Below are 19,760 nucleotides of genomic sequence, written 5' to 3' on the forward strand. Positions count from 1 at the left end.
CTGAAACAGCCAATCAGAGGGCAGTCAGCATAGTCAGGTGTTTGTGTCCTGTGGGCGGGGCTTACACGCAGTCTCAGGTGTTCTTGTTCTTGTTCCTTCTGCTGCTGCTCCAGATGTTGCACGTGCGTGCGCAGCTGTTGGCCCAGCGTGTCCTGTCGCAGTTCAACGTAGCGCCGCTGCTCCTGGTCCAGACTGGACCTCAGAGACCGGATCTCCTGGTCCTGGATGGCCAGCTGCGCTTGCTGCAAGGCAGCAAAGCGTCAGGCGGCGGAGACGGCGTATACAGGTGAGGCGCTTTTGTTACCATGGCGACACTTTGCTCCTCCAGCGCGGCGGCGCTGATGACTCTGCGGAGTAGGCGGCGGTTCCTGATGGCGTGCTGCTGGCGCTTGAAACGCTCGTACTGCAGCTGAGTGTGGACCAGCAGCAACTGACCCCTGGTGGCCTGAAGCTCCTCCCCCTGGTCAGAGACTAACAGAAACACATCACACTGCTGATGCTGTCTTTGACCAGCAGGTGGTGCCACCACGCACGGCTGATGCTGTCTTTGACCAGCAGGTGGTGCCACCACGCACTGCTGATGCTGTCTTTGACCAGCAGGTGGTGCCACCAAGCACTGCTGATGCTGTCTTTGACCAGCAGGTGGTGCCACCACGCACTGCTGATGCTGTCTTTGACCAGCAGGTGGTGCCACCATGCACTGCTGATGCTGTCTTTGACCAGCAGGTGGTGCCACCACGCACGGCTGATGCTGTCTTTGACCAGCAGGTGGTGCCACCACGCACTGCTGATGCTGTCTTTGACCAGCAGGTGGTGCCACCAAGCACTGCTGATGCTGTCTTTGACCAGCAGGTGGTGCCACCACGCACTGCTGATGCTGTCTTTGACCAGCAGGTGGTGCCACCATGCACTGCTGATGCTGTCTTTGACCAGCAGGTGGTGCCACCACGCACTGCTGATGCTGTCTTTGACCAGCAGGTGGTGCCACCACGCACTGCTGATGCTGTCTTTGACCAGCAGGTGGTGCCAACACGCACTGCTGATGCTGTCTTTGACCAGCAGGTGGTGCCAACACGCACTGCTGATTCTGCAAGTGCTTGTGACGTCATAGCGACCTCTGATTAACCTTGTAGATTAGTATAAGACAATCTCCACACTGTCACTGTGTGTGTGTGTGTGTGTGTGTGTGTGTGTGTGTGTGTGTGTGTGTGTGTGTGTGTGTGTGTGTGTTTAACTGGGATTCACCTGAAGATGAAGTGTCATCACTAGCTGTTGTTTTTTGTATACTACCTGTTTGTTGTTTTTGTATCTTTATACTTATTGTTTGTTGTTGTATCTTTATACTTCCTGTTTGTTGTTTTTGTATCTTTATACTTATTGTTTGTTGTTGTATCTTTATACTTATTGTTTGTTGTTGTATCTTTATACTTCCTGTTTGTTGTTTTTGTATCTTTATACTTATTGTTTGTTGTTGTATCTTTATACTTATTGTTTGTTGTTGTATCTTTATACTTCCTGTTTGTTGTTTTTGTATCTTTATACTTATTGTTTGTTGTTGTATCTTTATACTTCCTGTTTGTTGTTTTTGTATCTTTATACTTATTGTTTGTTGTTGTATCTTTATACTTATTGTTTGTTGTTGTATCTTTATACTTCCTGTTTGTTGTTTTTGTATCTTTATACTTATTGTTTGTTGTTGTATCTTTATACTTATTGTTTGTTGTTGTATCTTTATACTTCCTGTTTGTTGTTTTTGTATCTTTATACTTATTGTTTGTTGTTGTATCTTTATACTTCCTGTTTGTTGTTTTTGTATCTTCATACTTAGTTTGTTGTTGTATCTTTATACTTATTGTTTGTTGTATCTTTATACTTCCTGTTTGTTGTTTTTGTATCTTTATACTTATTGTATCTTTATACTTCCTGTTTGTTGTTTTTGTATCTTTATACTTATTGTTTGTTGTTGTATCTTTATACTTATTGTTTGTTGTTGTATCTTTATACTTCCTGTTTGTTGTTGTATCTTTATACTTCCTGTTTGTTGTTGTATCTTTATACTTCCTGTTTGTGGTTGTATCTTTATACTTCCTGTTTGTGGTTGTATCTTTATACTTCCTGTTTGTTGTTGTATCTTTATACTTCCTGTTTGTGGTTGTATCTTTATACTTCCTACTTGTGGTTGTATCTTTATACTTCCTACTTGTGGTTGTATCTTTATACTTCCTACTTGTGGTTGTATCTTTATACTTCCTGTTTGTTGTTGTATCTTTATACTTATTGTTTGTTGTTGTATCTTTATACTTCCTACTTGTGGTTGTATCTTTATACTTCCTACTTGTGGTTGTATCTTTATACTTCCTGTTTGTTGTTGTATCTTTATACTTCCTACTTGTGGTTGTATCTTTATACTTCCTACTTGTGGTTGTATCTTTATACTTCCTACTTGTGGTTGTATCTTTATACTTCCTGTTTGTTGTTGTATCTTTATACTTCCTGTTTGTTGTTGTATCTTTATACTTCCTGTTTGTTGTTGTATCTTTATACTTCCTGTTTGTTGTTGTATCTTTATACTTCCGACTTGTGGTTGTATCTTTATACTTCCTGTTTGTTGTTGTATCTTTATACTTCCTACTTGTGGTTGTATATTTATACTTCCTGTTTGTTGTTGTATCTTTATACTTCCTGTTTGTTGTAGTATCTTTATACTTCCTGTTTGTTGTATCTTTATACTTCCTGTTTGTTGTTGTATCTTTCTACTTTCTACTTGTGGTTGTATATTTATACTTCCTGTTTGTTGTTGTATCTTTATACTTCCTGTTTGTTGTTGTATCTTTATACTTCCTGTTTGTTGTTGTATCTTTATACTTCCTGTTTGTGGTTGTATACTCCCTGCTTATGGCTGTATTCATTGTATACATCCTGCATAGAGTTGTATAATAAATACATGATATTGCACAAGCCACACATGACTACAAAAGTTACTGTAACTTACTAAATATAAAGTCAGGTATGTGTGTTGGTTATCAAATGAAATATATTTGGATTATTTATCTACTTAATACATTATAACACACATCTCAACATTGTTTCGTACCTATAGTGGGGGCTGTAAAATGGAAGCCTATAAATACACACTGGGGGTTTACTTTTATGAGAAGGTCCATTGTCAGTACACACGTATTACTTTGTTATTCATGCTCATTGTTAGTACACACGCATTACTTTGTTATTCATGCTCATTGTCAGTACACACGTATTACTTTGTTATTCATGCTCATTGTTAGTACACACGTATTACTTTGTTATTCATGCTCATTGTTAGTACACACGTATTACTTTGTTATTCATGCTCATTGTCAGTACACACGTATTACTTTGTTATTCATGCTCATTGTCAGTACACATGTATTACTTTGTTATTCATGCTCATTGTCAGTACACACGTATTACTTTGTTATTCATGCTCATTGTCAGTACACTCGTATTACTTTGTTATTCATGCTCATTGTCAGTACACACGTATTACTTTGTTATTCATGCTCATTGTCAGTACACACGTATTACTTTGTTATTCATGCTCATTGTCAGTACACACGTATTACTTTGTTATTCATGCTCATTGTCAGTACACTCGTATTACTTTGTTATTCATGCTCATTGTCAGTACACTCGTATTACTTTGTTATTCATGCTCATTGTCAGTACACACGTATTACTTTGTTATTCATGCTCATTGTCAGTACACACGTATTACTTTGTTATTCATGCTCATTGTCAGTACACTCGTATTACTTTGTTATTCATGCTCAGTTGTTTACCTCCACAGTGACTGCCATCCAACCACTTGCTGCACGCAGGCAACCTGCACAAAAACAATCAAGTATTGGATTTTGTCTATTTATCTGACTGCTGCTAATGCTAGTACGCTAACAGCCTCACCTGTTGCTAATGCTAGTACGCTAACAGCCTCACCTGTTGCTAATGCTAGTACCCTTAGCCTCACCTGTTGCTAATGCTAGTACCCTTAGCCTCACCTGTTGCTAATGCTAGTACGCTAACAGCCTCACCTGTTGCTAATGCTAGTACGCTAACAGCCTCACCTGTTGCTAATGCTAGTACGCTAACAGCCTCACCTGTTGCTAATGCTAGTACGCTAACAGCCTCACCTGTTGCTAATGCTAGTACGCTAACAGCCTCACCTGTTGCTAATGCTAGTACCCTTAGCCTCACCTGTTGCTAATGCTAGTACCCTTAGCCTCACCTGTTGCTAATGCTAGTACGCTAACAGCCTCACCTGTTGCTAATGCTAGTACGCTAACAGCCTCACCTGTTGCTAATGCTAGTACGCTAACAGCCTCACCTGTTGCTAATGCTAGTACGCTTACAGGCTCACCTGTTGCTAATGCTAGTACCCTTACAGCCTCACCTGTTGCTAATGCTAGTACGCTAACAACCTCACCTGTTGCTAATGCTAGTACTCTTAAAGCCTCACCTGTTGCTAATGCTAGTACGCTTACAGCCTCACCTGTTGCTAATGCTAGTACCCTTAGCCTCACCTGTTGCTAATGCTAGTACGCTAACAGCCTCACCTGTTGCTAATGCTAGTACCCTTACAGCCTCACCTGTTGCTAATGCTAGTACCCTTACAGCCTCACCTGTTGCTAATGCTAGTACCCTTACAGTCTCACCTGTTGCTAATGCTAGTACCCTTACAGCCTCACCTGTTGCTAATGCTAGTACGCTAACAGCCTCACCTGTTGCTAATGCTAGTACACTTACAGCCTCACCTGTTGCTAATGCTAGTACGCTAACATCCTCACCTGCTGCTAATGCTAGTACGCTAACAGCCTCACCTGTTGCTAATGCTAGTACGCTTACAGCCTCACCTGTTGCTAATGCTAGTACCCTTACAGCCTCACCTGTTGCTAATGCTAGTACGCTAACAGCCTCACCTGTTGCTAATGCTAGTACCCTTACAGCCTCACCTGTTGCTAATGCTAGTATCCTTACAGCCTCACCTGTTGCTAATGCTAGTATGCTAACAGCCTCACCTATTGCTAATGCTAGTACTCTTACAGCCTCACCTGTTGCTAATGCTAGTACGCTAACATCCTCACCTGTTGCTAATGCTAGTACGCTAACAGCCTCACCTGTTGCTAATGCTAGTAGGCTAACATCCTCACCTGTTGCTAATGCTAGTAGGCTAACAGCCTCACCTGTTGCTAATGCTAGTACCCTTAGCCTCACCTGTTGCTAATGCTAGTACGCTAACAGCCTCACCTGTTGCTAATGCTAGTACCCTTACAGCCTCACCTGTTGCTAATGCTAGTACCCTTATAGCCTCACCTGTTGCTAATGCTAGTACGCCAACAGCCTCACCTGTTGCTAATGCTAGTACGCTAACAGCCTCATCTGTTGCTAATGCTAGTACCCTTACAGCCTCACCTGTTGCTAATGCTAGTACCCTTACAGCCTCACCTGTTGCTAATGCTAGTATGCTAACAGCCTCACCTATTGCTAATGCTAGTACTCTTACAGCCTCACCTGTTGCTAATGCTAGTACGCTAACATCCTCACCTGTTGCTAATGCTAGTACGCTAACAGCCTCACCTGTTGCTAATGCTAGTAGGCTAACATCCTCACCTGTTGCTAATGCTAGTAGGCTAACAGCCTCACCTGTTGCTAATGCTAGTACCCTTAGCCTCACCTGTTGCTAATGCTAGTACGCTAACAGCCTCACCTGTTGCTAATGCTAGTACCCTTACAGCCTCACCTGTTGCTAATGCTAGTACCCTTATAGCCTCACCTGTTGCTAATGCTAGTACGCCAACAGCCTCACCTGTTGCTAATGCTAGTACGCTAACAGCCTCATCTGTTGCTAATGCTAGTACCCTTACAGCCTCACCTGTTGCTAATGCTAGTACCCTTACAGCCTCACCTGTTGCTAATGCTAGCATGTGTGTGGTGGCCATGGGTGATGAGCTGGTCCAACAAGTCGAGAGGAGAGGCGGAGGTCTGCTCCACCTGTGTCGTCTTCTCCTGCGCCTCCTACAGGTGCGAGCAGCACACTGCAGCAAATAAAGTCACACGGATCAACCCGGACACTTTACCTGCGCCTTCCTCTTCAGAAACAACATGGCGGCTCGGGGAAGCGCGGGCTCAAACAGGAAGTCGTACGAGGGGGCGGGGCCTCCCTCCTCCGAGCTGTGGGTGGCGTTGGAGGGGTGAGGCGGGGTGAGGCACAGCGAGACAGAGCAGGGTGGAGGAGGGATGTCTGAGGCGGGAGGGGCGGGTGTGGAGGTGAGGAGGGAGGAGGAAGGTGGGCGTGGCCTGTCTGGAGACGAAACAACAACCAATCAGGGACAAGGCGAGGAGGGGCGGGAGGGGCTGCGTGCGTCTGATGGAGAACCCATGGCAAAAGGGGTGGAGCTTGGGGACGCCATGAAAGAAGCAGACCTTAGGGGCGGAGTCTGACAGATGAGCTCACCTTCAGTGGTGACATCATTGCGGTCGGGATCCTCCCCCTTCCTGATTGGATGCTGCTTGACCTGTGGAAGGGTAACAGAGGCTCTGCTTCCTGCGCCTTCAAAATAAAATACAAGAACTTTGGTCACACCTGCTTGTCCTCAAGGGGGCGGCCGCCATCTTGAGTTTCATCTGTTGACCGCGCCGCGGCTGGCGAGGGACATTTGGTACCTGGACACACACATGGAAAGAGTGAGTGAGTGAGTGAGTGAGTGAGTGAGTGAGTGAGTGTGTGTGTGTGTGTGTGTGTGTGTGTGTGTGTGTCAACTTGCAAACGTGTGTCTCACCTGACACCGAGTCGGCTCGACTCCAGGGGTGGGCGGGGCTTACAGTGACCGTCTCAGGAGGGGGCGTCGACAAGCCACACTCCGAAGAGGGGCTCCAGGTGACATCATCATCATCCAGGACGTTGAGACGCATGGAGTGGACAGGTGTGCACACCTGCAGGTGGTCTGGTGAGGACACGCTGACTGGACTTCCTGTGACACATTGGGAGGACGTTAGAGACCAGCTGGTCATGTGACAGCAATCGGAGGGCAAAGGTCACAGGGACTCGCCGATGTGGCTGTGGTCGACGTCCGGGTGAGGGAGGGCGGAGGAGTCACAAGAGGACTCCAGGGGGTCTAGAGACACACGGGAACACTCCATGAGGATGTCGTGGACCTCGTAGCGCCTCCACCTGACAGTCAGCAAAGGAGTCTTTCAAAATAAAAGCCTGCGTGTATGACATCGGCGCTGGGGGACTCACCTGGACGGCTCCAGTTCCAAGTCTTGGGTGCCGCTGACCAACTCCGGATGAACTCTGACCTGCTCCAACATGGGCTGACACAAAAGAAAGGCCACGTGAGTCGCCATGACGACAAGTTCACCGAGCTGGTCCACTCAGGACTCTACCGGTCCTTTCTGGTGCAGAAGTTGTTTAAGAATAGACACGAGCCGTACATTCTGGACTATGAGATGCTCCTTTTTTCCTACGCTTTGAACCTTGCGCCTTATAAAATGGTGCAACTAATTTAAGGATTTTTCTTTATGCAAATACCGTATTTTATGGACTATAGAGCGCACCAGTGTATAAGCCACACCCACTAAAATGTAGAAGAAAAAACAAACAAAAAAACATTTCCATATATAAGCCGCAGATAGACATTGTGAAATTAGTTATTTACACCGAAATATTGTGTACCGTATTTTCCGCACCATAAGGCGCCCTGGGTTATAAGCCGCACCTTCAATGAACGGCATATTTCAAAACTTTGTCCACCTATAAGCCGCCCCGTGTTGTAAGCCGCATCTAACTGCGCTAAAGGAATGTCAAAAAAACAGTCAGATAGGTCAGTCAAACTTTAATAATATATTAAAACCAGCGTGATGTGGGCGCGCATGGAGTCGTATATCAACATGGACGGAGCTGCGTGAAAAAAGCCACCCGGCCTCTTCGCGCAAACTTAAACTTACCTTAACCACTCGCTCATCTTTTCTTCATCCATCCCTTCGAGTTAGCTTTTATGATGACGCCGGCTGGAAAGGTCTCTTTTGGCAAGGTCTTCCTTTTGATTATCACCATGGGTGGAAGTTTCTGGCCATTAGCATGGCAAGCTAGAACCACAGTGAAGGATGACTTCTCATTCCCTGTGGTGCGAATATTCACCGTACGTGCTCCCGTTGTATCCACAGTGCGGTTCACAGGAATATCAAAAGTCAGTGGAACCTCGTCCATGTTGATAATGTTCTCTGGCCGGATCTTTTTTTCAGCTATCTTGTTTTTACAATATGCACGGAAAGTAGCCAGCTTTTCTTGAAAGTCTTTAGGCAGTTGCTGTGAAATAGTAATCCGTGTGCGGATGGAGAGATTGCGTCTTTTCATGAACCGGATCCCTGTCGCTTAGTAGGAGCCATTTTGTGGTCTTTACAGATGTAAACACACAAAGGAAATGAAACGTACGGTAATATCCGCGCGCTTTTTTCTTCTTCTACGCGGGCGGGTGGTTGCTTACAGTAGAAGAAGAAGCGCTTCCTGTTCTATGGGGGCGGGTGCTTACCTTGGCGGTTGCTTGCGTAGAAGAAGAAGCACTTCCTCTTCTACGGGGAAAAAAGATGGCGGCTGTTTACCGTAGTTGCGAGACCGAAACTTTATGAAAATGAATCTTAATATTAATCCATATATAAAGCGCACCGGGTTAAAAGCCGCACTGTCAGCTTTTGAGTAAATTTGTGGTTTTTAGGTGCGGCTAATAGTGCGGAAAATACGGTAAATGTCTATTTACTTACCTTAGTTGTGTCTGTAACACGGCTGTAACACAGCAGTAAAACGGCGATCAAACAAAACAGAAGTCATTGTCATGGACCCACTAGCTGCGCAAGCTAGCTCTCCAATCAGCTAAATCGACTCAACAACTTGTCAGTGACAATCACATTAGTCAACAATACAAAAATAATGCCGTTATAAGTTAATAATACTAACACAGACACTCGTGAAGGTGTTAGCATATTAGCTAATGCTATTACATGACGATAGCAGGTACAAACATGCATGAAAACACTCCTACAGACATCACACATGGGACGCTTTAGTAAGCAATAATTGTTTTAGTTATATTGTAAAACTTACAAACGTTGTGTGGAGTGATGAATGAAGAATCCACACGAGTAGAAACGCTATGGATGATTATTTACGGTTTACGGCACCAAAACAGAAAGTATGTTTTCAACCCGCAAGGCCTGCAGTGAGCGAACTCGTCCAAAAGATGGCGCCATAGCACAAACAATAACACACCTTTTCAGTCCTCTGCTTGGGCAAACTTTTGAACACCAAACATTTTGGGCATTAGCGATAAGAAAAATCCATAAATTAGCAGCTCCGTTTTATAAGCCGCAGGGTTTAAAATCTATGGAAATAGTAGCTAGTCTGGAATTGAGGGTAGTTTAAAAAAGACAAGCAATGGTGTGTTATTGTTAGAGCTGTGGAGCTGCAGTGCCCTTCGGATTAGTCCTTTCAACCTGCTGTCCATAACGTTTCTACTCGTATGGATCCTTCTGTCATCACTCCAAGCAACGTTTGTCAGTTTTACAATATAACTAAAACAATTCTTACTTACTAAATTGTCCCGTGTGCGATGTCTCTAGAAGTGTTTTCATGCATATTTGTACAAATAATGTAATGAAACTAGCGTTGTTAGTATTAGCTAATATGCTAACACGTTTACGCGTGTCTGTGTTAGTATTATTAACTTACAATAGCACTCTTTTTGTATTGTTTCAGTTTCGTAATTCACCAAAACATGACCATGACTTCTGTTTTGTCTGATCAGCCGTTTTACTGCCGTGTCACCGTTTGGAAACAATTAAGGCATGTAAATAAATATTTACAAAATATTGATATGTAAATAACTCATTTCACGGTGCGGCTAATATATGGAACATGTTTTTTTTTCTTCTAAATTTTGATACAGAACAATCAACATTGACTTAATATTAAAGATTCATTTATATTCCAACACATTCACCCCTACACCTTAATAGCATTTGTGAACAGGTGAGAGCGATGTATAGCGCTCCTTTCAGTATCATCACACTTCAACATCTCTAACATGTACAAACCCCGTTTCCATATGAGTTGGGAAATTGTGTTAGATGTAAATATAAACAGAATACAATGATTTGCAAATCCTTTTCAACCCATATTCAGTTGAATATGCTACAAAGACAACATATTTGATGTTCAAACTCATAAACTTAATTTTTTTTTTGCAAATAATAATTAACTTAGAATTTCATGGCTGCAACACGTGCCAAAGTAGTTGGGAAAGGGCATGTTCGCCACTGTGTTACATGGCCTTTTCTTTTAACAACACTCAAACGATTGGGAACTGAGGAAACTAATTGTTGAAGCTTTGAAAGTGGAATTCTTTCCCATTCTTGTTTTATGTAGAGCTTCAGTCGTTCAACAGTCCGGGATCTTCGCTGTCGTATTTTACGCCTCATAATGTACCACACATTTTCGATGGGAGACAGGTCTGGACTGCAGGCGGACTAGGAAAGTACCCGCATTCTTTTTTTTACGAAGCCACGCCGTTGTAACACGTGCTGAATGTGGCTTGGCATTGTCTAGCTGAAATAAGCAGGGGCGTCCATAAAAAAGACGGCGCTTAGATGGCAGCATATGTTGTTCCAAACCCTGTATGTACCTTTCAGCATTAATGGTGCCTTCACAGATGTGTAAGTTACCCATGTCTTGGGCACTAATGCACCCCCATACCATCACACATGCTGGCTTTTACACTTTGCGTCGATAACAGTCTGGATGGTTCGCTTCCTCTTTGGTCCGGATGACACGATGTGGAATATTTCCAAAAACAATTTGAAATGTGGACTCGTCAGACCACAGAACACTTTTCCACTTTGCATGAGTCCATCTTAGATGATCTCGGGCCCAGAGAAGCCGGCGGCGTTTCTGGGTGTTGTTGATAAACGGCTTTGGCTTTGCATAGTAGAGTTTTAACTTGCACTTACAGATGTAGCGACCAACTGTATTTAGTGACAGTGGGTTTCTGAAGTGTTCCTGAGCCCATGTGGTGATATCCTTTAGAGATTGATGTCGGTTTTTGATACAGTGCCATCTGAGGGATTCAAGGTCACGGTCATTCAATGTTGGTTTCCAGCCATGCCGCTTACGTGGAGTGATTTCTCCACATTCTCTGAACCTTTTGATGATATTATGGACCGTAGATGTTGAAACCCCTCAATTTTATACCCAATCATGGCACCCACCTGTTCCCAATTAGCCTGCACACCTGTGGGATGTTCCAAATAAGTGTTTGATGAGCATTCCTCAACTTTATCAGTATTTATTGCCACCTTTCCCAACTTCTTTGGCACATGTTGCTGGCATCAAATTCTAAAGTTAATGATTATTTGCAAAAAAAAAAATGTTTATGAGTTTGAACATCAAATATGTTGTCTTTGTAGCATATTCAACTGGTTGAAAATGATTTGCAAATCATTGTATTCCGTTTATATTTACATCTAACACAATTTCCCAACTCATATGGAAACGGGGTTTGTAAATGCTGCAGATGTTCTCAGTGGTCGTCTCCTGGATAAACACACGTGCAATAACTTAATACATGTCAACTAGGAGGTAAATGTTGACATACTACATTACCCAGAAGGCTTAGTGGCATACACAGGACTAAGACTAAGGTGTGCTTTGAGCAATAAATGATTGATACATGTTGTCCCTGCTACAAGAAACAATCAACAGTTGATGCAAACGTTTGATCAAAATAATTCTGTGAAAATGAGACAGATTAGTCAAGATGTAGAAGGAAGTTGCAGGTCCACAACAATGGTCCATTCGAGTCTACAACCATACCTGTGGATCAACAATGCCAGTTGTTCTATAACAATGGTCCCAGTTGTACTACAACAAGGGTCCCAGTTGTTCTACAACAATAGTCCCAGCAGTGCTACAAAAAGTGCCCTAGCAGGTACAACAATGGTCCCAGCAGGTCTACAACAATAGCCAGCAGGTCTACAAAAATGGTCCCAGCAGGTCTACAGCAATAGTCCCAGTTGTTATACATTAATAGTCCCAGTTGTTCTACAACAATAGTCCCAGTTGTTCTACAACAATAGTCCCAGTTGTTCTACAACAATAGTCCCAGTTGTTCTACAACAATAGTCCCAGTTGTTCTACAACAATAGTCCCAGTTGTTCTACAACAATAGTCCCAGTTGTTCTACAACAATGGTCCCAGCAGGTCTACATCAATGGTCCCAGTTGTTCTACAACAATAGTCCCAGTTGTTCTACAACAATAGTCCCAGTTGTTCTACATCAATGGTCCCAGTTGTTCTACATCAATGGTCCCAGTTGTTCTACAACAATAGTCCCAGTTGTTCTACATCAATGGTCCCAGTTGTTCTACAACAATAGTCCCAGTTGTTCTACATCAATGGTCCCAGTTGTTCTACAACAATAGTCCCAGCAGGTCTACAACAATGGTTTTAGCAGGTCTACAACAATGGTTTTAGCAGGTCTACAACAATGGTGCCAGCAGGTCTACAACAATAGTCCCAGTTGTTCTACAACAATGGTCCCAGCAGGTCTACATCAATGGTCCCAGTTGTTCTACAACAATAGTCCCAGTTGTTCTACATCAATGGTCCCAGTTGTTCTACATCAATGGTCCCAGTTGTTCTACAACAATAGTCCCAGTTGTTCTACATCAATGGTCCCAGTTGTTCTACAACAATAGTCCCAGTTGTTCTACATCAATGGTCCCAGTTGTTCTACAACAATAGTCCCAGCAGGTCTACAACAATGGTTTTAGCAGGTCTACAACAATGGTTTTAGCAGGTCTACAACAATGGTGCCAGCAGGTCTACAACAATAGTCCCAGTTGTTCTACATTAATAGTCCCAGTTATTCTACAACAATAGTCCCAGTTGTTCTACAACAATGGTCCCAGCAGGTCTACATCAATGGTCCCAGTTGTTCTACAACAATAGTCCCAGTTGTCCTACAACAATAGTCCCAGCAGGTCTACAACAATAGTCCCAGCAGGTCTACAACAATAGTCCCAGTTGTTCTACATTAATAGCCCCAGTTGTTCTACATTAATAGTCCCAGTTGTCCTACAAAAATGGTCCCAGCAGGTCTACATCAATGGTCCCAGTTGTTCTACAACAATAGTCCCAGTTGTCCTACAACAATAGTCCCAGCAGGTCTACAACAATGGTCCCAGTTGTCCTACAACAATAGTCCCAGCAGGTCTACAATAATAGTCCCAGCAGGTCTACAAAAATGGTCCCAGCAGGTATAACAATGGTCCCAGCAGGTCTACAACAATGGTCCCAGTTGTTCTATAATATAGTCCCAGTTGTCCTACAACAATAGTCCCAGCAGGTCTACAACAATAGTCCCAGCAGGTCTACAACAATAGTCCCAGTTGTTCTACATTAATAGCCCCAGTTGTTCTACATTAATAGTCCCAGTTGTCCTACAAAAATGGTCCCAGCAGGTCTACATCAATGGTCCCAGTTGTTCTACAACAATAGTCCCAGTTGTCCTACAACAATAGTCCCAGCAGGTCTACAACAATGGTCCCAGTTGTCCTACAACAATAGTCCCAGCAGGTCTACAACAATAGTTCCAGCAGGTCTACAAAAATGGTCCCAGCAGGTACAACAATGGTCCCAGCAGGTCTACAACAATAGTCCCATTTGTTCTACATTAATAGTCCCAGTTGTCCTACATTAATAGTCCCAGTTGTCCTACATTAATAGTCCCAGTTGTCCTACAAAAATGGTCCCAGCAAGTCTACAACAATAGTCCCAGTTGTTCTACAACAATGGTCCCAGTTGTTCTACAACAATAGTCCCAGTTGTTCTACATCAATGGTCCCAGCAGGTCTACATCAATGGTCCAGTTGTTCTACAACAATGGTCCCAATTGTTCTACAACAATAGTCCCAGTTGTTCTACAACAATAGTCCCAGTTATCCTACAACAATAGTCCCAGCAGGTCTACAATAATAGTCCCAGCAGGTCTACAAAAATGGTCCCAGCAGGTATAACAATGGTCCCAGCAGGTCTACAACAATGGTCCCAGTTGTTCTATAATATAGTCCCAGTTGTCCTACAACAATAGTCCCAGCAGGTCTACAATAATAGTCCCAGCAGGTCTACAATAATAGTCCCAGCAGGTCTACAAAAATGGTCCCAGCAGGTATAACAATGGTCCCAGCAGGTCTACAACAATGGTCCCAGTTGTTCTATAATATAGTCCCAGTTGTCCTACAACAATAGTCCCAGCAGGTCTACAATAATAGTCCCAGCAGGTCTACAATAATAGTCCCAGCAGGCCTACAAACATGGTCCCAGCAGGTCTACAAAAATGGTCCCAGCAGGTATAACAATGGTCCCAGCAGGTCTACATCAATGGTCCAGTTGTTCTACAACAATGGTCCCAATTGTTCTACAACAATAGTCCCAGTTGTTCTACAACAATAGTCCCAGTTATCCTACAACAATAGTCTCAGCAGGTCTACAATAATAGTCCCAGCAGGTCTACAAAAATGGTCCCAGCAGGTATAACAATGGTCCCAGCAGGTCTACAACAATGGTCCCAGTTGTTCTATAATATAGTCCCAGTTGTCCTACAACAATAGTCCCAGCAGGTCTACAATAATAGTCCCAGCAGGTCTACAATAATAGTCCCAGCAGGCCTACAAACATGGTCCCAGCAGGTCTACAAAAATGGTCCCAGCAGGTATAACAATGGTCCCAGCAGGTCTACAACAATGGTCCCAGTTGTTCTATTTTAATGGTCCCAGTTGTCCTACAACAATAGTCCCAGCAGGTCTACAAAAATGGTCCCAGCAGGTCTACAACAATAGTCCCAGCAGGTCTACAACAATAGTCCTAGTTGTTCTACAACAATGGTCCCAGTTGTCCTGCAATAGTCCCAGCAGGTCTACAATGGTCCCAGGTGGTCTACAATAGTACCAGTTGTTCTACAGTAGTCCCAGCAGGTCTACAATGGTCCCAGGTGGCCTACAATAGTCCCAGTTGTTCTACAGTAGTCCCAGCAGGTCTACAATGGTCTGTACTGACCTTGACCACCTGATGGAAGGTGTCCAGGTTTTCCTTCATGCTGTAGTGGAGTCTCAGGTAGGAGATGAAGTTGCAGGGGAACATTCCATACAGTCGGTGGAACAGCAAGTAGACGCCAGCGTGCAGGTGGACAAGGTGTCTGAAATGGGCGTGGCCTGTGCAGAGAGCGATGACCAATCACAATCTTCACCTGAACATGACTTTGGTGTGTGTGTGTGTGTGTGTGTGTGTGTGTGTGTGTGTGTGTGTGTGTGTGTGTGTGTGTCACCAGGGTTCTTGAGGCTCCAGGAAGCCAAGCGTCCAAAGACGTCAAAGAAGTCGTAGATGTGTTGCTTGGCGGCCTGAGGGATCATGGGTAACAGTGTGACCAGCACCAGGACTCCAGGGACCATCACCAGCACCTCGCTGTCACTCTGACGACACAAACACACAACTTTGGTGGTCACGCCCACCACGCCGCCGTGTCTCGCCATCACCTTGAGGCAGCGCAGCAGAGACGTCAGCAGCGGCGAGCGACTGACGTGATGAACCCAGGGCGGCTGCTGGCTGATCATGTGACCCAGCAGGGTGACCGCCGCCAATCGGCTCGCTGGCCTGGAAACTACTTCATTGAGTTTGTCCAGCAGCGGCTGAGGAAAACACACACACACACACACACACACACACACACACACACACACACACATTACAGTCGGCTCACTTAGTCCTCAGAGTGACTAAGTATAGCCCCACAACAAAGTACTGAACACGTCCAGTCTACCATGATGTTACCACCATTAGAAGAAAGGCTGTCTTCTAGTGAACAGGGTTGGTAAATGGCAGAGTTTGTATGGCGCAGCGTAAGAAACAATGTGGATATGAATAATTGGTTCCAGCCTGGACTAAAGTCCACCATTCAGTGAAGGATTGCAGACTTTGAACACAACATGACGTGTTACACCAACAAAGGGGTGATGAATCAACCTTCTATTTAATAACAAGCCAAAACAACAACACACAGACAGAAGTCCCGTTGGTGCCCTCACAAACAATCAGAAATCACAAAAGTTGTTAACTTTAACAATATTGCTACACTAATAAATAAAGTCAAAGGAGGAGCTGATGACAAAGTATTGAGTGAGATTACTGACACTCAACGAATCGCAAGTAAAAAAAAACAATTTCCTTCAAAAAAAAAAAAAAAACGATTTTCAAGTACGAAAACAGTTTTCTTCAAATACAAAAACTTAAAAAACAAAACATTATTCTACTAAAATAACGATTTTCAAGTATAAAAAACAACTTTCAATTAAAAAAAACAATTCACAAGTACAAAAAAAATAAAAATTCTTCAATTACAAAAACAGGTGTACACCACCTTACGCTCGGCCGAGTGCAGCTGGGATAGGCTCCAGCACCCCCGTCACCCCGTAAGGGACAAGCGGTAGAAAATAGATGGATGGATTTGTAAGTATAAAAACTATTTTCTTCAATACAAAAACGATTTGCAAGCATAAAAACTATTCTCTTCAATTAAAAAAATCTTTAAGTATAAAAAACTATATTCTTCAATAAAAAAAAAACATTTGCAAGTAAAAAAAATAAATATATTTTTTGCAAGTAAAAAAGATTTGTCAGTAAGTAAAAAAAAAAGTCTTCAATTAAAAAATGATTCACAAGTATAAAAAATATTTTCTTCAAGTACAAAACGATTTATGAATTAAAAACATATTTTCTTCAATTAAAAACATTTGCCAGTAAAAAAATTAAAAAACATTTTCTTCAATTAAAAAACGATTAGCAAATATAAAAACTATTTTCTTCAATACAAAAATCGATTTTCAAGTATAAAAACAACTTTCTTTAATTAAAAAAATTATTCACAAATAAAAAAAACTATTTTCTTTAATTACAACAACGGGTGTACTCGGTCTTTCACCCGAGTGCAGCTGGGATAGGCTCCAGCACCCCCGGCACCCCGTAAGGGACAAGCGGTAGAAAATAGACGGATGTTTTTTTTTAGTATAAAAACTATTTTCTTCAATTAAAAAAACGATTGGCAAGGAAAAACACTTTTTATCAATTAAAGAAAACATTTTTTCCAAGTAAAACACGATTTTTAAGTATAACAACTATTTTCTTCAATTAAAGAAACGATTCACAAGTAAATAAAATACATTTTCTTGCAAATAAAAAAAGATTTGTCAGTAAAAAAAAATTCCTTCAATTAAAAAAATACGATTTGCAAGTATGAAAACAATTTTCTTCAATTAAAAAACGATTTGCCAGTAAAAAAAGAAAATGTCTTAAAGTAAAAAAACGATTTGCAAGTATACATTTTTTTTCTGAAGGTAAAAACTTTTGCCAGTAATATTCCACCCTGCCTGATCCACACACCTGCACTCTACAACCACAGGGGGTGCTGCTGAGCCACTTGTCCAGTGTCTTCTCACCACAATGACATGACAACAAACAGTAGGAAATAACATTGCATGATTGTAAATAAAATACAAGTGTTAACTTACAGGTTGACCTTGTTTCCCCTCCTCCATCTGCCATTTTACTGCTTCTTCTTTGTTATTTTTGGCGGAGGGCACCATGCGCAAACAATAGAAGCTTTGAGGGCCTTAAATTGACTCAGCAGCACCACCTGTGGTTGTAGAGTGCAAGTGTGTGGATTGCATAGGGTGGAATATTACTGACAAAGGTTTTAACTTGAATAAAATTGTTATTACTTGCCAATCATATTTTTTTAATTGGGAAAAAAATGTTTCCATACTTGCATTTTTTTTTTTACTTGTGGAAAAAAATTGTTATACTTGCAAGTCGTTTTTTTTAGGTGAAAACAATTATTTGTATTTTATTGCAAATATACTTTATTGAATTTTGCAGTTAAAATGACATTTGACAATCATAACATACATCCATAAACGTGGACGCATGTGAAAAAGTGCAATATATTTATCTGTACAGTAATGTATTTATTTATTTATTTTATATATATATTTATATATTATTTATACATATGTATTTATTTATATATGCACCTTATTGCTTTTTTATCCTGCACTACCATGAGCTTATGTAACGAAATTTTGTTCTTATCTGTACTGTAAAGTTCACATTTGAATGACAATAAAAAAGGAAGTCTAAGTCTAAGTCTAATACTTTGCTCACTCAGACCCTTCATACATGCACTCATGCACACTTGAGGAGAGAAGTGCACTTGGGCTTTAACAACTGAAGGTTTACATGATGAGATATTGTATATATCCATCCATCCTGCACTGGCTCAGGATCAGCAGATGATCCAGACCATAGCAAGATGGATGAATATTCCCCGGCATCAAGGATCCTCAGGAAGTCATCACTAGATCACCTCTCCACCCTTCACACTTAAAAAAGAAGAAGAATGTCACATTTTCGTGGCTTGATCAGATGCGAAAAATAAATAAATATTAAAAACTTTTTTTTTTAAGTCACAAAAAAAAAGCAAGTAAACCGTGACAAAACCATATCAAAAGTGACACAAAGAAGCAATGGTAGTGAGGGAACAATACAAAAAATAATAACAATTAAAGCTGCAAGCAGCATTGGTCGGGCCCGCGTATTTGGCAGGTGCTAGTCCTAAGTGTCCCAATACTTTTGTCCAGTTTTAGTCCCAAGTGTCCCAATAATTTTGGCAAGTTGTAGTCCTAAGTGTCCCAATACTTTTGTCCAGTGTAGGTGTCCCAATACGTGTGTCCAGTGGTAGTCCTAAGTATCCCAATACTTTTGTTCAGTTTTCATCATAAGTGTCCCAATACTTTTGTCTACTTTTAGTCCGAATTGTCCCAAAGGTAGTGTACCTACCTTGTCTGCATTGTGTGGGCACGCTGGTGCTTCCTGCTTTTAAGCAGCCTTCTTGAAAAAACAGCAGCATCAGCGCAGCGGCTCTTTGAAGGGTCATAAAATCAAAACCGGAGCCGGTATCAAAACTCTTTCGCTAACTTTCAATTAGAAGGGTTCAATCTCTCTCCTGTGTTAGTTTGAAGGCGAAACGACAAACACGCTCAGAGGAGATAATGTTTGAAGAAAGGTGACCGGTTTTTACAAAAATGTTGTGTTGAAGGGGGAATAGCAAACTTCCTGTAGATTTTTGCTGGGGGTTGTCAATTTATGAAATGTAGGTCTAAGTGAGACCTACATAGTGGTTTTTGTTGTCTCTCCGACCTTCCCAGTGGGAGTTACAGGAAGTTTTGTCATTTTTTTCTTCCGAGGAGCAGTTTTTTCTCCGTTTTATTCAAAAATTGCTCTAGAGCGCAATTTTGAGATTTTGGGTCAGGTAGATCGCAATTTTTGCCAGTCCTGATGTGTGCGTTCAGTTTGGTGAGTTTTGAAGCGTGTTAAGGGGGTCAAATTACAGCTCAAAAAGGCAAAAGTGACTGTTTTTAGTACTTTTTTGTCTTGAAGGGGGAATTGCCAACTTCCTGTTGATTTTTGCCCGAGGATATACAATTATGAAAACTAGGTCTAAGTCAAACCTACATAGAGGTTTTTGTTTCATGTCTCTCCGATCTTCCTAGTGGGAGATATAGGCAGTCTAGTTGTTTTTTTTCCCTAGGGGGCGCTAGAGCGCAATTTTGAGTTTTGGGGTTCGGTT

At 42.2% G+C, this 19,760-nt stretch overlaps 1 protein-coding gene across 1 annotated transcript in view; it reads right to left on the reverse strand.

The window, feature by feature from the left end:
- tsc1a (TSC complex subunit 1a) overlaps positions 1-19,760 on the reverse strand; it is a 37,845-nt gene that overhangs the window by 4,024 nt on the left and 14,061 nt on the right. The window contains exons 5-17 of the mRNA XM_061980035.2: positions 15,616-15,768; positions 15,408-15,552; positions 15,140-15,294; positions 7,274-7,347; positions 7,083-7,204; positions 6,813-7,004; positions 6,617-6,696; positions 6,488-6,548; positions 6,111-6,334; positions 5,939-6,048; positions 3,819-3,862; positions 305-471; positions 66-242 (exon numbers count right to left, since the gene is read on the reverse strand). Of these exons, the coding sequence (XP_061836019.2) occupies positions 66-242; positions 305-471; positions 3,819-3,862; positions 5,939-6,048; positions 6,111-6,334; positions 6,488-6,548; positions 6,617-6,696; positions 6,813-7,004; positions 7,083-7,204; positions 7,274-7,347; positions 15,140-15,294; positions 15,408-15,552; positions 15,616-15,768 (1,704 nt within the window). The remainder of the gene's footprint in view (positions 1-65; positions 243-304; positions 472-3,818; positions 3,863-5,938; positions 6,049-6,110; positions 6,335-6,487; positions 6,549-6,616; positions 6,697-6,812; positions 7,005-7,082; positions 7,205-7,273; positions 7,348-15,139; positions 15,295-15,407; positions 15,553-15,615; positions 15,769-19,760) is intronic.

This window comes from Nerophis lumbriciformis, linkage group LG20, assembly GCF_033978685.3.
Source record: "Nerophis lumbriciformis linkage group LG20, RoL_Nlum_v2.1, whole genome shotgun sequence".
In the NCBI taxonomy this organism is placed as follows: Eukaryota; Metazoa; Chordata; class Actinopteri; order Syngnathiformes; family Syngnathidae; genus Nerophis; species Nerophis lumbriciformis.